The 16780-nt window shown below is 42.8% G+C and overlaps 1 protein-coding gene across 3 annotated transcripts in view; it reads left to right on the top strand.

The window, feature by feature from the left end:
* BOD1L1 (biorientation of chromosomes in cell division 1 like 1) overlaps nt 1–16395 on the top strand; it is a 56933-nt gene extending 40538 nt beyond the window's left edge. The window contains exons 15-26 of one of the 3 annotated variants that reach the window (XM_057502106.1): nt 1002–1072; nt 1692–1764; nt 2955–3034; nt 4612–4696; nt 5057–5130; nt 6185–6260; nt 6339–6377; nt 7417–7458; nt 9234–9283; nt 9381–9465; nt 9878–10016; nt 15056–16395. In XM_057502106.1, the coding sequence (XP_057358089.1) occupies nt 1002–1072; nt 1692–1764; nt 2955–3034; nt 4612–4696; nt 5057–5130; nt 6185–6260; nt 6339–6377; nt 7417–7458; nt 9234–9283; nt 9381–9465; nt 9878–10016; nt 15056–15173 (932 nt within the window). In that variant the 3' untranslated portion in view covers nt 15174–16395. Of the gene's footprint in view, nt 1–1001; nt 1073–1691; nt 1765–2954; nt 3035–4611; nt 4697–5056; nt 5131–6184; nt 6261–6338; nt 6378–7412; nt 7459–9233; nt 9284–9380; nt 9466–9877; nt 10032–14993 lie in introns of all 3 variants that reach the window. The other 2 variants (XM_057502107.1, XM_057502105.1) reach the window with 2 other exon arrangements.
* Nucleotides 16396–16780: the final 385 nt, after the last annotated feature.

The raw sequence follows: 16780 nt of genomic DNA, 5'->3' as shown, positions 1-16780 counted from the left end.
AAGAGTGGGGAAAGAGGTCTTAATCCCCTGTACAGTTATTTTTATAATGTGTTGTGCCGTATTTCAAGCCAAAGTAGAGCAGCCATAATCATCACCTAGTTTTGTCATATCTTAAAATTTAGTATATTTGCTTCCTACACTGTTTAAAAAATGTTAGATTAGCTCAAACCACATTGTACCCCTCCCCAGTCCCAGTCTCTTTCCCTTTTATCCAGAGAACCACTCACTATTCTGTAGTTGCTATGTATGTTTGTAGCTTCACATTGTCTGCTTCAGGAAAAGGGTATTATCACATTATAGAAACTGCCTCTGCCTTATTTGTTCACCCAGCATTATGTCCTGAGGTTTTGTCACATTGATGTATATAACTGGTTATTTCATTTCAATTGCTATTTAGTATTCCCTTTGTGAATATACCACAGTTCCTCCTTTCTGCAGCTTTCCTTGGTGGACATTTAGGTTTTCTGTAACTTTTCCCAATTATAAAGAGTGCTGCCATGCATACTCTGGTACTTACTTCCCAGGGCACATATAGTGCGTCTGTAACTCTAGGTTTGGAATTGCTGGGTTGATGGGCTCCTCATCAGCTTTACTGAATGTGCCAAATTGTCCCCAGCTGGTGCGCCAGTTGTCCCTCTATGGCTCCTCCCTTGTTGGTATTATCAAACAGGTGAGCATTTGTTAGCCTGCTGACTAGGAAGCCCCATGCACTTGTTGTCTTTGGACGCTTCGTCACACTGTGTTGCTACGTGAGCTGGGGGAAATGGCTTTGAAATCTGCATAGTTCAGTGACCCTCACCCCTCCCGAACCCCATTTACTTTGTCTAGAAATGGAAAGCATGGGAAGTCCCTGACGTAGTTGTCATAAGGATCCTATCCCAGTGATTTGTGAAGTGTTCCTCCCTGCTTTCCTTCCCCAGGCCATGCACACCCCTAAAATGAGTATTCGAATGAATACATATTTAAGGGTTTTTTTTTTCTTTTTTGTATTTATTACTCAGAGATATCCAAAGGTAGAAAAGACAACACAGAAGCCATGAGAGATCATAGTGCTGAAGCAAATCCTAAAGAGGTGGGTTTTCATAAGAAACTTAAGTATTTCATGTTTTATACATTGTGTTTTCACCAGTGCACAATGAAAGGCTTTACTTCTTTGTATATATTAAAAATTAAATGGATGTATTAAGAGTTCTCCATATCACTTTTATCTGTTTATGCTCTTGTAATGTTTAGGTAACTTGTCAGGCCCCTGGATTATTTGGACATGTCCGTGTTGTACAGTCAAGAATGTTAAATGTTATTTCATACCCTGCCTTTCATCAACCCTTTAATGGGCCACAAAGAGAGGAGAAAAACACTGCCAATTAATTTATGACATCCTACCAATTGTAAGACATAGTTTGACTTCAGAGATGGTAAAATGAGAATTTTTTTTTTTAATGTATTTTAGAATTGTTGGAATACAGTATCTAGCCACAAACAGATTGGCTGTTTTGTATGGATTTATATTCAAATTCAAAAAGAAAAGACTCAACCTCACAAAATGAGTCTAATGCAAATCGGGGTTATTTTAGATTTTTTTTAAATTTATATAAAAATTCCAAAGGCTAGAAGCTAATAAGATGTGCTACCATTTCAGTAGATTTGGTTCGAAATTCTGTTGCCTTTAATATAGTCATTCTTCATTCCAGCTTGAAGAGGAAGAAAGGCAAATGCCTCAAAGAAAAAGAAAGAAGCATTACCCTTCTTCAGAAGATGAGCTGGGTATTTGGATATATATGTTCCTGTTTTAGACATATTTGAAAATCACATTATTTTCACATCCAAAATAGCAGGCCAGTAACAGAAAATCTTGAGGGTGCTAATTATTTACTTCACAATTTTTGAGACTAGTCTATTTCCAGACTGGCTAGACACCTCCAGGATCCTCTGGGCTTGATCTAGAAACTAGGTTGTTCACTGCAAAAGGCACAACCCCTGGAACTCATACCAACCCAGGCTTCCTCCATAACCTGGTCCTGGGCCCTAGCCAGGTACCACCACGTTCCTTATTTTATATCATAAACAGATGCCCTGCAGAGCTAGCGAAGCACTTAAGTTAAGGCTTGTGTAATAGCTCTCCCATACTTCAGAATACTGGTGTTCTCATGGTCTCCACCAGTGCCATCAGTAGAACTTGGTAAAGTGATGGAAATGTTTTTAATATTTGTTTTGTCTAGAACAATAGCTACTAGCCATGTATAACTTTTGAGCACTCGAATGTGGTCAGTGTGACTGAAAGACTGCATTTTCAATTGCATTCAACTTTAATTAAGAAACTTCACCAGCCATGGGTAAGTGGTGGCTGCCATATTGGACAGTGCAGAACCCTATCCTTGAATGTCTGACATAAAGTCTAAATGCACTAAATACTTATTAAATTATATGTGAGAAAGTAGCCAGTTAAATCCTTTTTGGTTAGGAACCTGTAATTATTTTCTGATTTTTGAGTTCACACTGTATCTGGGTACGATCTATGTGACTTTATACACATTCACAGTAACTGTGAATTAGGCATTATTGCCATTTTTTACATAAGGGGAGACTGTGACTTAAATCTCCACCAAGTAAATCTGATTTCCAGGTTTTCTCACTAAGCAAAGGTAGGTACTAACTCCTTCAGGAAGTTAAAGGTCTCTCTGCAACCCTGTATCCCCTCAGCCCTTTTCCGGAGAACCTGCTACTTTGTGTCATGTGAGCATTTGTAAATTTTTTACATTTTATCTTGGCTTTGCCAGGGCCATGGCCAGCATTCAGTGCTCAAATCACATGACATAAGTACATTTAGAATAACTTTTGGCTCCACTGTACCACAAGCTTAAGAAAGAAGTCTCAAACTATCTTAAAACAGAACAATGCATTTCATTTTCATTTAACTTTTATTCCTCTGTGATTCTGTCCAAACTGATTTACAGATGATAATCCAGATGTCCTAGATTCCAAAATAGAAACAGCGCAGAGGCAGTGTTCTGAAACAGAACCACAAGATACAAAGGTATTTTTTCCTCATATCAATTTTAAGTTTGGTAGGTAACCTAATTATGTCACTTTGAATACTTTTTACAATATTTTTTTCATTCTAGTCTCCCTTTTACTTTATGTATCTGTAATAATACTTTATTATAAAAGGTGTGTTTTCCTAGGCTCCTGCAAAAATAACAAATGTTGTACTTTATGATCTTAAACTGCAGTATTAATATCTTGTTTAAGCTTTTGTTCAGATATATCATTGACTTAAGGTTTCTGAGTGTGTTCTTTCAAAGTGTTACACTTTATTACAGTTACATTAGCAACAAAACATTGAAATACAGTGATGTGTGTTATTTTAAATTTTTAATGTTTTGCCTTCCCTCTGCCTCATTTCCTGCCCCCAAAGTGTTAAGTAGTCCAAGGACCTCAACTCATTGCCTATGTTTTCCTAGGGTCTTATATTCATGTTACGGAATGAAGTAACAATATTTGTATTTCTCCCCTGCCCTCTTGTCCCAGATTTCTCCATGCCCTGCTAGGTACCTCTTAGGCATTCTTCCATTCTGCAACTCAGTATTACATTGTTCCAAACTAGCTCCAGCTCCTAGTTCTCTCTTTCCCTAATTTATTCTTTTCTATTTTATTCTAAAAGTATTTGTCAGCTTATAAAAATATATGCAGTTGAAGTCCAGCCTACTAAAACCAGTTCAAAGTCTCTTTGTGCCAGTAACTGATGAACTAAATAAAAAGTAGTAGAAGAATTTTAACAACCCAAGGGTCAAAGTTCTATATCGTCATGACTTTCAGTTGGTCCTGGAGAAGGAAAGAAACAGGTTGTTAACCCCATCCCTCCCCCTGCCCTATCCAGAACAAGAATCTTGAGACAGTACTAAATTTGGAGAGAAGCAGATTGAAGGGGTAGCTTTTTATTTTCCCTTCAATTTCATGTAAGTTTTTTAATGTTAAATTCAAATAAAATATAAAGTCATTTTCATTTAAGAAAATCACATATAAAGTATTTTCAATATTATAGTATTCTGATTTTATATTTTAATTTATGTACTTTGTGTACATATGTTATTAATATTATAATATAAACATTTTGTTATTTCATGCTCAAAACTTTTTTGCAACTAATGGTGAATAATTTAACCATTGAAAGATCATGGCTCTGCATCAGCCCAGCTGCATTCCCACAAATTCTCTGTGGCTCCTTCACTTCATCCTTTTCCCCCCAGTTCCTCTCCTCCACCACCCAACAAAGGAAAAGAGCTGTTGTAAATTCCTGTCGGTTCTTTCTTTGAAGTTTCTCTCAAAAAGATAGAGTTCAGGATGATGGAGAAGAGTGATTTCCATTTTGCAGGAAAAATATAAGAGCCTCATTGCTTTACACTTGAACCTTATGCTTTCCTGCCTTCAGAATCTATCTTTTTGTATAGTGTCACTGGCAGCATAAGTTACTTTTTAAAAATTTCCCATCAAGCTTCTGAAAGACCACTAAGAAATTGTTTTTCAAATAGTAAAGAAAACTTTGAGGAGGACAAATGGAGGCAGGGTTAAGTTTGCAAAAGAAACTTCTTAACTTATTCAACTTCTCTATAGGAAGAGAACTCGGGAGATTTGGAAGAACTATCTAAAACAAGTTCTAAGACAAACAGCGCCGCTTCAAGGGCCATGGCGGAGAAAGGTGAGTGATCTGCCTACTTAGGTCCATTGTTTTGAGAGGAGACTGACCCTGCACAGCAGCATGTCCCCAGGCGTCACCAGCTAGAACTGCAGTTTGTGCCCTGCTTTCCCTTTATGATGCGGTGCGCTTGCACTGACCCTTCGCAGGGCTCAGCCATCCTGTTTAATTTGGATCCTGTCCTACCTAAAGTGTGCTTCTTCCCAGTTAACCAGGCTCCAGCTTAGTAACGTCAGTGGTGTAGGCCCGAGAACGGAGTGCGTGTGTGTGCGTGTGACTGGGTCTGCGCAGGTCCCCCTGGCAGGTGGTGTGATGCGGCTGACTGTGGTCCCCATCAGTGACCCCAGCTCTGCCTTCCTGCAGACGAATGTAACAGCAGTGAAGCTGCCGGTGGAAAGCCAGAGCAGAATGACGACGACAGCTTGAAATCTCAAGAGGTAAGGAATGCTTTTCATATTTATTCGTTCAGATTTATTTAAGTAATAAAAAATAAAATGCATTAAATGCTATTACCTTTTTAGGTATATTACCTACCTATAATACTGTTCCGTAAGTACTTTTGAAGTCGTTTTTTTTTTTCTTTTTTAGTGCAGTGGGGGACCATTTCATAAAGTGCATTTTATCACTGTCATTTTGATTAATTTTCTTCTCTTCATCTTCAATTCATCCAAATATTTGCATGAGACCTGCTTCTGGCGTGGCCACATAGGATCAGCCCAGAGCTGTACCTCAGCATTCCTGTCAGGTTCCTGACCTAGCAGCTCAGCACGGCCACACCAGGCACCAGTTCAGGTCAAAGAACAGGGGCTGCTGAGCCCTGGAGTCTGGACAGGCCGGAATGGGAGCAGCAGCAGAGAGGCCGAGTGGGACCTGGGTTCAGAAGGAAAGGTCGGGATCCTGGGAGGCTGCAGACCTCCAGCTCTGCCTGCTCCAGGTCCAGTCAGATCTGCAGGGAGCCCAGTGGGGCACAGCAGCCCAGTGGCCTGAGACAGAGGCCCATCCACCACGGGAAACAAACCGTACACCAGCCACATCTTCTAGATAACCATTGCCAAGCTTGCCAGTCCTGATACTTTTTTAATAGTTCTTTTTATTTTCTCATGTGTCCATATGAGAAATTCAGTGGCCTCCTTTATTTTTTATAAGGGATGACATTTGGTCACAAGTGACCAAGACTAAATCCAAATTTAATGGACATATTTATTACAGATATAAAAGGTAACACCAAGAGCTTACTTCCATTGCCCCCTTTTCTCATAATCCTCGTAACTCCGTGAATTCGTGCGGTACTTAAAGTATTTATCAAGTGCAGGAACTGTGCTGAGAAAAATAAAGCACTAAGCCCAAGGGCACATATTTTTTAAGTGACAGAGCTGGAATTTGAGACCTTTTAGGAGGGAACTCAAAAACTCATTTTGAGGAAACAAACTTTATATAATAGAGAATAAGTTTTTTTTCTTCATTTGTTTTTTTTTTTCCTTTCCCCTTTAGGAAGATCAGCCGATAATTATTAAAAGGAAAAGAGGGAGGCCGCGTAAACACCCCATAGAAACAGTGTTAAAAACAAGTACGTATTTGTTGTGTTTGTAGTTCACAGGCAGTAAATTTTCAAGCTGATTTTCTAAGTGCGATTTTTATTTTTTAGAAGAAGACTGCAAAACAGACACTGGCATTGTCACTGTAAGTAACTGCAAAAGATGAGAACTCTTCAAATATTCACCCTTGCCCTGTAAAGAGTATACTGCAGGAGTAATATTTCTAACTAATTTGTTTTTAAGTATTCAAAAAGCTTTTAGAAGATTTTCTTAAATAAAACATGGAATAACCATTCAAATAGTATTTTGATTACTAATATCTTCATATAAACATAATTGTTAGTTCTTTGGTCGGATTTCATCCTCACTTGTGTTTGTTTATATAAAAATTATCTAGTCACTTACCTTCCCATGGTCATCCTGGATTAAAATATAGAAATAGCGGTTTTATATGATTTCTAGGTAGTGACTGTTTTATAGAAACCTCCAGTGTGTCTCGCCACTCACTTTGGAGTTTCTTTTGTAATAGAAAGTACACTGATTTCAGGAAAATCCTCAGTGGCACTTTATCTTTTTAAACATTCTTTGAGCCTGAAGTGTATACCCAACAAAATCACCACGGCAGAACCTCATTGCATGAGTTTCAGTGAGAACATTATTAGGACAAACGCGTGTCCACTGACCTAACAAGAGCAAATGGGATTCAGGCCTCAGTTCTGCCACTTACTCCCAGATCTGTGACACGGGGCCGATCTTGTAACCCCCCTGAAACTCCCATTTCCTCAGCTATAAAGTAGGGTGACTGTACTTGAGTACTTACGTCATAGGGTTCGTGTAAGGCAGCAAAACCAAAGAGCCACATGTGAGTGCATCTACGAGCATTAGGAGGGTTTGCCGGACTTGGCGTATTAGTCGTGGGCCACGCTTCATAGCTCCTCCAGTGCTGGCCCCCAGCAGAGCAGCAGAACCTTGTGGCAGCCCTAGTCCTCCCTTTGGAAAGACCATATATTCAGAAGCATAGGCGCTGTCCGTATTTCCTTGGTATACTTAATCTGCTGCAGACAACAGGTTCCAAATATTCTGCCTACATAATAGGGGTCCTAAATCTTCTTTACCTCATTGGCTGACTTTCTGTGTGTTGATGGGAAACTGCTGACTTCATTTTTTTGTTTGTTTAAATTTAGATAGAACAATCTCCACCAGGCAGCAAACTGAAAGTAATGCAAACAGGTGTGTACCTGAAGCATTCCTCTGTGCGATCTGAGGAAGCGGTGGGGAGGCTGGCTGGCTGGGAAGGTTTTAGAGTGTCATTCTTCTGAATCAAGTGAGTGGCCTCCTGGTAAAAACAGTTGTCCCTGTAGCCATGAGTCATTGTAGCTATTCTTGGTTTTAGAAGTCTGGGAAGCCTTCAGGGAAGAGGGTGAAGACAACACAAAGCAAAATAGGGATCATACTGCTCAGCCCAAACAATAATTTACTGGGTGTATTTAAGGGAGAAGTAGATGGCCCTGGGGACTGGGCATTCTTATCAGGAAGACAGGAATTCAGGTCAAGGGCCTGTTGTTCTCAGAAGAAGAATTTTGAAGCCTGTGCAGCCTGCAGAGCCAGGATGCAAGAGATCCAACTGGTGTACGTATTTGTGTCCTCATTCCAAGAAGAAAAAAATACTTCAAAATATTGAGAATGATTAGCTTTGGGTGGTGGGCTCGTGGGAGTATTCCGTGTTGTTACTGTGGCCTGCCTTTTCCAAAATCTTTAGTGTGTATATATTAGTTTAGTGGTTTAAAGTGCTTTACGTAAAAGCAAGAAGATCAATTGGCGAGTTTTAAAGGGGTGACAAAAGCAAAAGAGATGAATGTAACAGCTATTTTGGATCAAATAAATAGCATGATCAGATTAGGAAAGTAAGTATCCTGATCAGCAAGGTAGAGCAAATAACCTAAATTTAAATTTTTTCCACATTTAACTATGTCTAATCTTGTCTCTTAGAAAAGAAATTAAGGTTGGTTTATTTTTTGAAAAAAGATTCTGCATTTGGTCAGCTTTTAACCAGTTTTTATTCCTGATTTTATAATACTTCAAATCAAGAAATCCTTATCATTTGAATGCCCTTTGAAGACTCTAACCCGTGTGGTTGTTTGGGGTTGTGGTTGGCAGTAGTTTCTACATCTGGGGAGGTGACTGGCATTAGTCAGGGTTCTTCTTTGTCAACCTTGTCTTGGTCCAGTGCCCCATCTTCATTAGCATACCCAGCTTGCAGAAGGGCAGCTCCCTCTTCATCACTAATTAGCAGTACCTTTGGGTTGTTCAGTGTCTAATGAGCATCCCATAATTTTAACTTCAAACAGTGCATTGAACTGAGCAGTCATTTTTCTTTCTAAGACATAATCCTCAGAAAACTGCAGCATCTACAGAAAGCAGATACATAAAACAGCAGGCATACACAACCTAAAATTGACTCATAATATTCACTTTTTTACATCATGATGTATTTGCAGTTAAATGAATCCTATCAGCCTACTTGTTATGTGACTAAACAAATGACTTAAATCATGTTACTTGAGCCTCATTTTTCCTAACTGTAACATGGGATTGTAATTGAGCACCACTGAGAGTTGAGTGACATCTGTAATGCTGACCTGCAGTTCCTGGTGTGTCCCGGAGACTCCCTTGATGCCCCTTTGCCCCTCCCTTTCTGGGTTCAGAGCATCCGAACTGCAAGTAGTCTAGCCCAACCCCTTCTCTTATCGATGAAGAACTGAGGCTCAGGGCATTTAAGTAATTAGCCCAGATCACATAGTTATTTATGACAAACCTGAAATGCAAACCTAGGTGTCCTGACTTGCTTTCTGATGTATTCTGATTCGAACTTCGCTTGCCTGATAAAAAATAATGGTAATTGTGTAACAGTGAATTAATTAGCACTGGTGCATTCAAAAACAGCAAGCCAGACTGTTGATTTAATTTTACACTAGTATTAATGAGCAATTTCCCTTTTCTTAAAGATGAGTCCAGTAAAGAAGCAGCTACCCTCCAAGAAAGGAGTCTAAGCAATGTAAGTGCTCATTTTCTTAGCAAGGCCCAGCCTATAGAAACACGCCAAGTAAATGCTCGCCTGACTGCCCTTTCAACTTTAACTATATTACTTCCAGGATGACGGTGAGGAAAAAACAGTAGCAAGTGTGCGTCGGAGAGGAAGAAAGCCCAAGCGTTCACTCACTCTTTCAGATGACGCTGGTATGTGCCTCGTAACTTCTTAATGAGAGTCTTGAGTTCAAAATCACCTTTTTAAAGAGTTGTTCTATGGATGAAGAAAAATCCAGTGGGGTACTGCTAGTATTAATATTACATAAATACGTGTGAAATGGCTCTAATCCCGTGTCAGAAATGGTACATCCCAGATGTGTTTCTGAGTACATGTGAATTTTTCATGAATGCTGGCTGTGAACTGCCTAAGTAAACTATCCCAAATGTGTTTGAGATTAAGTTAAACAATTGTGAATTGCAAGTGCTGAAACAAAAAGGAAATGGAAAACCACTTCTTCTGCCTCCAAGTCCCTAAGATGCTACGTTCTAAACGCCATGACTCTGTCTTTGGAAATGTCTTTGGGAATTGCACAGTCCAGGTGTTGCCCTTCTATTTGAACAGAATCCTCAGAGCCAGAAAGAAAACGCCAGAAATCAGTTTCTGAAGCAGCTGAAGACAAGAAAGAGCAGGAGTCCGACGAGGAAGAGGAAGAAGAGGAAGATGACGAGCCCTTAGGAGCCACCACGAGGTCCACCACCAGGTCAGAGGCTCAGAGGTAGGGGCAGCGGGGCCTCTGAAGGCCTCCCGCGGCTTCTGTCGGAAAACCGCTCCGGGTTTCCTGGGCTTCTCCTGTCACTGGCTCGCTCGTGCCGCAGCGTCACCTGTTTGCTTCCACTTTAGCTTCAGCAGAGAACCGTGCTCTCAAGCCCTCTGGTGCCCTGGTTCCTCTTGGAGAACCCGTTTTCCATCATGAACCATTTTTGAGGCTTGCATCAGAATCTTTACCAGGTTGTAGATGCCTTTTTGGTGGAACTCATTCAATTCCTTTGCAAGTTAGTATTGAGAATCGGTAGAAGTCTCGGATACTGTGCGGAGCACCGTGGTTGAAAGCAGACAGGCATGAACACGGTGTCTGCATGCATCCTGCTTCGCTCCAGTAAGAGAGAATGCGAGCAGGTGCTCCAGCACGGCACACGCGGCGTCTCACCAGGGCTGCGTAACAGGTCGAGCATGTGGACCTGCCCTTACGCGACCAGTTTTTACTTAAGTAACTGTTTCGCAAAGTGTGTTCTCCCAAATTCTAGTATAACCAGAAGCTTCTGAAGAAAGAGTGCCACCGTCAAATGAGTTTTGGAAATGCCAGTGAATTATCTCTCCTACGTAAGTCACAGTGTACATTAAAATACACATTAAAATACCATTTGGCATAACCCAAAAGGAAAGAAAGCTGCTTGACTTGGTCTGCCCATGATTTGTGGATTACACTCCCCAACCCCCTCACTGTGGCACAGGTGTTAGTGTCAGTCGGCGTTCCTTTCCCCACAGCACATTTTGAGAAATATTGTATCACTTCACAGATAACTTTTTCTAAAGAAAGAATATTTTCCATTTTTTAACGTGACACAAGCTGTTAATCTCAGTATCATCTATAATTTCATTACTCAAATTAATCAAAAAGTTCAGAAACATTTATTTCAAACATATCATTTATTAACACTTGTCACCATAGTATAGTGTCTTGTGTTTACACAAAGACTTAAAATCAACCTATTTCTAATTCCACGAGACTTGCATTAATTAGCCATAGTTTGATTTGTGCCATGGTTTGATTTCTCAAAGAATCAGATTTTAGAACCAGAAGACTTCAGGAGCTCACGTGCCTCATCTCATGACTGTTTTTCAGGCAGCTTGGATAGATGGGAGTGACAGGATCAAGGCTGCTACTGAGAGGAGAGAGTGGGGGTGCTGGAGGCCGGCACCCCTACATTTGGGTGCGGACGCCCAGAGCACAGCGCCTCCCTCTGAAGCAGCCGGAGAGAGTCTCCAGTGAGCAGGCCCAGCTTGGGGATTTCTGGAGGCCTCTGTCTTCATAGTAGCTATTAGATTCGCCTTTTCAAAATCATTCTTTAAAAGTAAATCTTACTTGACTAGTGGTTCTTTCATCACCTGGATCATTAATGCCTTTTCTGAATGCACTTTAAGAACTCTTTGATTTTCAAATGTATTCTTTTCTCTCAGTTTAGATTTCTTGGCGTCGGTCGATTGGCTCCAGGGTGCTGGTATCATCATAGTCTCAGATTCTCGGGTGGGGTGGGGCCTTGGCAGGTCAGAAGCGCTAACCCGCCAGTGCCCAGTCCTGGCCCAGCGGCCGCTCTGCAGAGGTTCTGCAGGGAGGGGCTGCCCTGGCATTCTCTTCCCTATGTCCTGTAGAAGCCGCCTCCCTGTAGCCTCTCGTTCTACTCTCGGGCTTGTGTAGAACTTTCCCTTGAACATGCGAGAGCAGCTTCCAGGTCTTCTTGTCTGGGACCCCTCATCACCCCGTTCACAAGTTCTCTGCTTCCTCTGTAGGAAGAGGCATGTTCTACACAGAGGGTGGGCTGCTGCCCTCGCAGGCACTGCGTCACGCGTCTGGCCCGTGGAGCCCCCCCGAGAGCTCTTGCTGGCAGGTCCGGCCTTGGCTCACCGGCGCTGGAGCAGTCGGCTGTTGGGCACCCATAACAGAACCTTGTCATTTGGCCTAGTGAACTACACTTTCTTCAATCTAGGCCCTTTGTTCTCCTCTGGTGAGCACTTGGGGGATCTTTCTCTTGTCAGCAGTATATTTTCTATTTATCACAGGTTCTTCTTTCTCTAAATCACAGTAGAGTGTCCCCACACAGTAAAAGCAAAGAGAGTCATGCAGGTAGAGTTGGTCCTGGATTCCTGGATGACATCAAGGGAAAGCCCTCCATTTTTCCTGCTCTTTGTCTCCATTCTGGCCCACGAGGAGCCGCATCTTCCCTAAGGAGTCTCAGGGACTGGCGTGTTCAGGGCAGCCACCTGCAGGGTGTCTCTATAATCTGTTTCAGAAAGGAGCATAGCGAACCTGACGGCCCAGAAACAGTTTCTCCTAGAAAATCCCAGAAATTAGCAAGAGAAATTACCAGAGAAAAGTTAGTAAATCTCCCCCATTAGAAAGGTAAGTCCCTGCTTACACTTCAAGTCATTTTTAACGCTCTGAGACTATTTTTATTTTTGGTAATGTTTTCTTCCAAAGTTCCTTTAACAATTTGGTCTTGCCAAATACCTGTGTTTGGGATCATCGGTTCCGCAAATGGAAACCTACTCTCAAAGGAACAGGCCGGACCATGGGAGGGATCTCGCTTGGCCTCGCCTCAGGGCAGGCTTGCCCTTGACGCCTGGGGGCCTTCCGTGCCCACTCCGGCCACCAGGCGTCAGGGCGGGGCGTGTCTCTCCCGGCGCAGTCTCTGTCCGAGTGCTTGGTTAAGTCAGTGCACACGGTCAAGCATGTACCAGGCCAGACTTGTTTCTGTTTGAGCCAGAGCTTTGGAGAGGTGGCGAGGTGGCAGAGTAAAGTGCCCACTCGAGACACAGCTGCTGGCCCGCTTGCACCTTCTGCCATGGCCCATCCATCTTCCACCTTCCACGCCGCGCCGAGCCCCACTCCCCTGCCTTTGCTTATGCTGGTTCTCAAGGAGTGCCCCGGCACCCAGCCCTGGTAAGCAGGGCCTGCCGCCCTCACACCCACTCTCCTCAGGGTGCCTGTGGCCCTGCGGCCAGGGCTGTGCACTGGCAGTGGTGTGGGCCATTGCTTCAGGTTTCCCCCTCGAGCTGGAAGTTCTTCCTTGAGATCAGGGACCTGTCTTTCTCTACATTATAGCATCAAAAAGTGAAAGACTCCTCTTCACTGTATACAAAAACTGTTTTGACATCTCTCATCACATCCATGTTTTCTTCGCAGCATGTGTGTATGTTTGTATGTGTTACTATCCCTATGGTTTAGAAGGGAACGAACTCAAGTGCCAGCACCTTTCACATAGACCCTTGCCACCCCACTCAGTCCTCATTAAGTGGAATGTAGTATTCATCCTTACTTTATGTGGGAATGCATGAGAAAGGTCCAGCCCGTATTTCTCAAAATTGAATGTGTAGACCAATCACTGCAGAGTTTTGCTAAGATGAATATTCTGATTCTGGCGGTCAGGGCGGAGCCTGAGAGTCTAACCAGCTCCCAGGTGATGCCAGTGCGCCTGGTCACCGGCCACACGCTGAGTGGCAGCAGAGGCCCCGGTGACCTACCGAGCTCACCGAGCTAGGAGGAGGCACTGTGACTCAGAGCTTCTGTGCTGCTCTACGGCACCTAGCACAAGGCCAACACGCACCAACTGCTCAGTAAACAGGTGCTCATTTAGCAGCTGGCTTTCCCTGGGCACAGTTTGAAGTGGGAGATTAATGAACAGCTCCCCACCCAAGCACAGGGAATGTTGTGCTGGAACTTCATCATACACAACATCCAACTTGATTCAAACTTACTTCCTTTTCCTGTTAAAGGAACAATAAGCCAAACATGTCTTCATATCAAAAAGTCCCATTGCTCCATCTCCTGCATTTTCAGTTTTCATGTCTCTTCATTCATTGGTACAACTTCTACGCCCGCTCTCATGAGCTGGCCTTTGTACTAGGCTCTGCAGAGAAGGACTGACTAGACCCAGGAGCTGCCCTGGAGAAGCATCCTGTCTAAGGGAGGAGATGTGTGTATATGCCTTTCAAACCTTTTTCTCAGCGGCCCCCAGTAAGAATGTGTCTTGCAGTTCACCGAGTGCTCCCTCACATTTGCCACTGGTGCCTGAAGCAGGATTTTCATGAGCCAGATTTAACAGATGTAATATCAGTGATGTTTTCTGCCACGTTCTATTAATGTGTTGTTTTAAGATAATGACTAACCTGCAGTTGGGAAAACCCAGTGGAGAGATCACACTGGTGAGGGCTGCGGCGCAGACACAGGCTGCTGTGGGCGCTCCGAAGAGCAGCCCGCTCCGTGGGGAGGAAGGCTTCCCGGAAGGACTTGCTTTTGAACTGGGGCTTAAAAATGAGGCCTGCCAGGTGGGAGGTGTGGGCTGATTCGTCCAGAAATTCACATGTCAGAGCATGAAAAGGTAGCAAAAATCGTGTTTGGGAGCAGGAACGCTTAGGCAGGACTGGTGCAGGTTGGTGTGGGAGTCGAGGTCAGGTGATAGGGGGCCGTGTGTTAACGCTGCGATGACTTTAAAGCCTTAGAGCCGGGAGGAACAGACTATCCATGATGCGCTGCAGGCTGCAGCGTGGGCGGCAGGGAGCCTGGCTCGGATGCCCCTCCGGCCTGTCAAACCTTGGTGCCTCCCTTCTGTTACACTGAGCAGTGAGTTGTGTGTGTGCACTCGGCCAGACGTCGTTTGTAGCCCTGCTGTGTCCTGAGGGTTGTTTTCAACTTCGGACTGTGTGGGGCCTGGCTGTTAACTATTTTATAGATAGAAGAACAAGGGCCCAGAGAAGAAAGTTAATTTGACCGAGGCCAGCACCTAGAGTGTGACAGAGCTGGGCCCAGAGCACAGGCCTCCAAGCCCTGCGTGCGTGTGGGCTGTCAGCAAATCCCAGCTTGACGAGCTCTTCTGCAATCTCCTTTTCCTATACAGACATGACCTGGGTTTTCTTACCTTAGCTCTTGAGTTTTAAAATCTTGCATTTTTTTTTTTTAAAGAACTCCCCAGTTATTTGAAGCACCTCCTTTTAACTCTCACCACTGCCTTGACTTCGCTGCAGATCAAAGGCCCAGCTGTCCCCTTCCACCAAGCGCAAAAGAGAAGTCAGCCCTCCGGGGGCGCGCACGCGAGGCCAGCAGAGGCTGGAGGAGGCCCCCGGAAAGAAGGCAAAGCGGTAGCCCTGCGGCAAGAGGACGGCGTCGGGGCCGCCGGCTTTCTTTTAGCCACGGAAAGGACGTGCATGTGCTCTCAAGGTCCTAGGTGCAAGCTTGTTCTTGTTATGTTTTAAACAGCTTTATAAACTATTGTTCATAGAAGATATTATGTACATTTATTTCAGATAAAGAAAAATAAGTTTACTTTGTATCTGAACTCAAAACAAAGTAGTTGTATATTTTAACATTGAAAATTGGGATTTCCCGATGTGACATATCGCTAAATGCAAACCCTTCCGGCGCATCAGACACCAGGCTGCCTACTGGGAATCTGTGTACAGTATATAAACATGTAAAAATAGGTTGTATTTTACTCTGTATGATGCTAATCAATGAACACTTTATTTATTTTACAGAGAAAACTTATCTGTGAACTTTACTATATATCTGTTTATTTTATTTTATTATTTTTTTTAATTAAAAAAGGGGGGTTTTAAATGCTATACAGTCATTAGTAGAAACGTTGTAGGCCTCACCTGCCCTGTAGCTATCTGAGGATGATCTGGCAGGAAATACGGAATCTTCTCGCATGCATCCAAGTAAAGTAGTTTAGCTCAAGAAAGGGTCTCCGTTGCTTTTCTGTTCACCCCTATGACTGTTTTTTAAGAACATAACTTGTTTTTAGCTTATACGTGAATCTGTGACTTTACTACCAGCCCCACTGGCGCACGAGGTTGGGGTTCAGGTAAAGTCACGTCCTGTCACCTGCAGCAGAAAGCCCTGTCGTGTCCATTCCTCTCTGCTGTTCTGAGGCTTCTACGCTTATTTCCATACTGTCTTTTTCAGTGAAGAGAAATGCATTGAAGTTTAGGCCACTGCTGTCTGTCGAGCTTCAGGATTTTATGTTATTTTATACACAGTTATAGAAACTGGCTCTATTGCCAGATTCTTTTTTAAACATATTTTAACTCCCATATGAGCAAACTGTCCAACTTAAGTTTTTCATAAGATTAAACTTTTCTTAAGATCAAATTTGTCTCTAGCAATATGATGAGTTGCCAAACAATTGAGATTATTTTAAAATGTTCATATTCTTGTTTTATAATTAAAATGTATTCAGTGTGAATTTTTTTTTTGACTCTTAATGTAAGGTGGATATTTCTGTCATTTTACATGGTTTCTTACTGAGATTTTATATATAAATTATAAAATGTTTCCCAAAACTTGAGTGGTAAGAATTTTTTTTTCTGGACTTTTAAATTTGTCAAAACAGTTTCTTCTCCCTAAATAATTGATCTTAGATACAGCATTCCATTTTCACTTTCAGGTATAGTCGATGATAGCCTCTCCCTCAGTAGAACTGAACATCAGACCTGGAAGGGACCTTGGAGACAAGGAACATGCAGAGTCCTTGTTTTCATTTACATGGATACGTTTAACCAAAGCTCAAAAATCTAAAGCAATTTTTCTTAGTCAAGGGTAGAAGCCAGACTAGGTCCCAAGGCTCCAAACTCCTTGACTAACCGTCTTTGTGCCGTCAGTTTTCAACTGGTTCACCAGAAGCACATCCCTGCACATGTATCTGGTATGGTGACACCTGCTCTGGGCCTGATATGATAGGGAAAGTGGTT

Source organism: Manis pentadactyla, chromosome 5 (genome assembly GCF_030020395.1).
Source record: "Manis pentadactyla isolate mManPen7 chromosome 5, mManPen7.hap1, whole genome shotgun sequence".
NCBI classification, from domain to species: Eukaryota; Metazoa; Chordata; class Mammalia; order Pholidota; family Manidae; genus Manis; species Manis pentadactyla.
The sequence above is the reverse complement of the archived record's forward strand: the minus strand, read 5'-3'. Positions and strand labels throughout refer to the sequence as shown.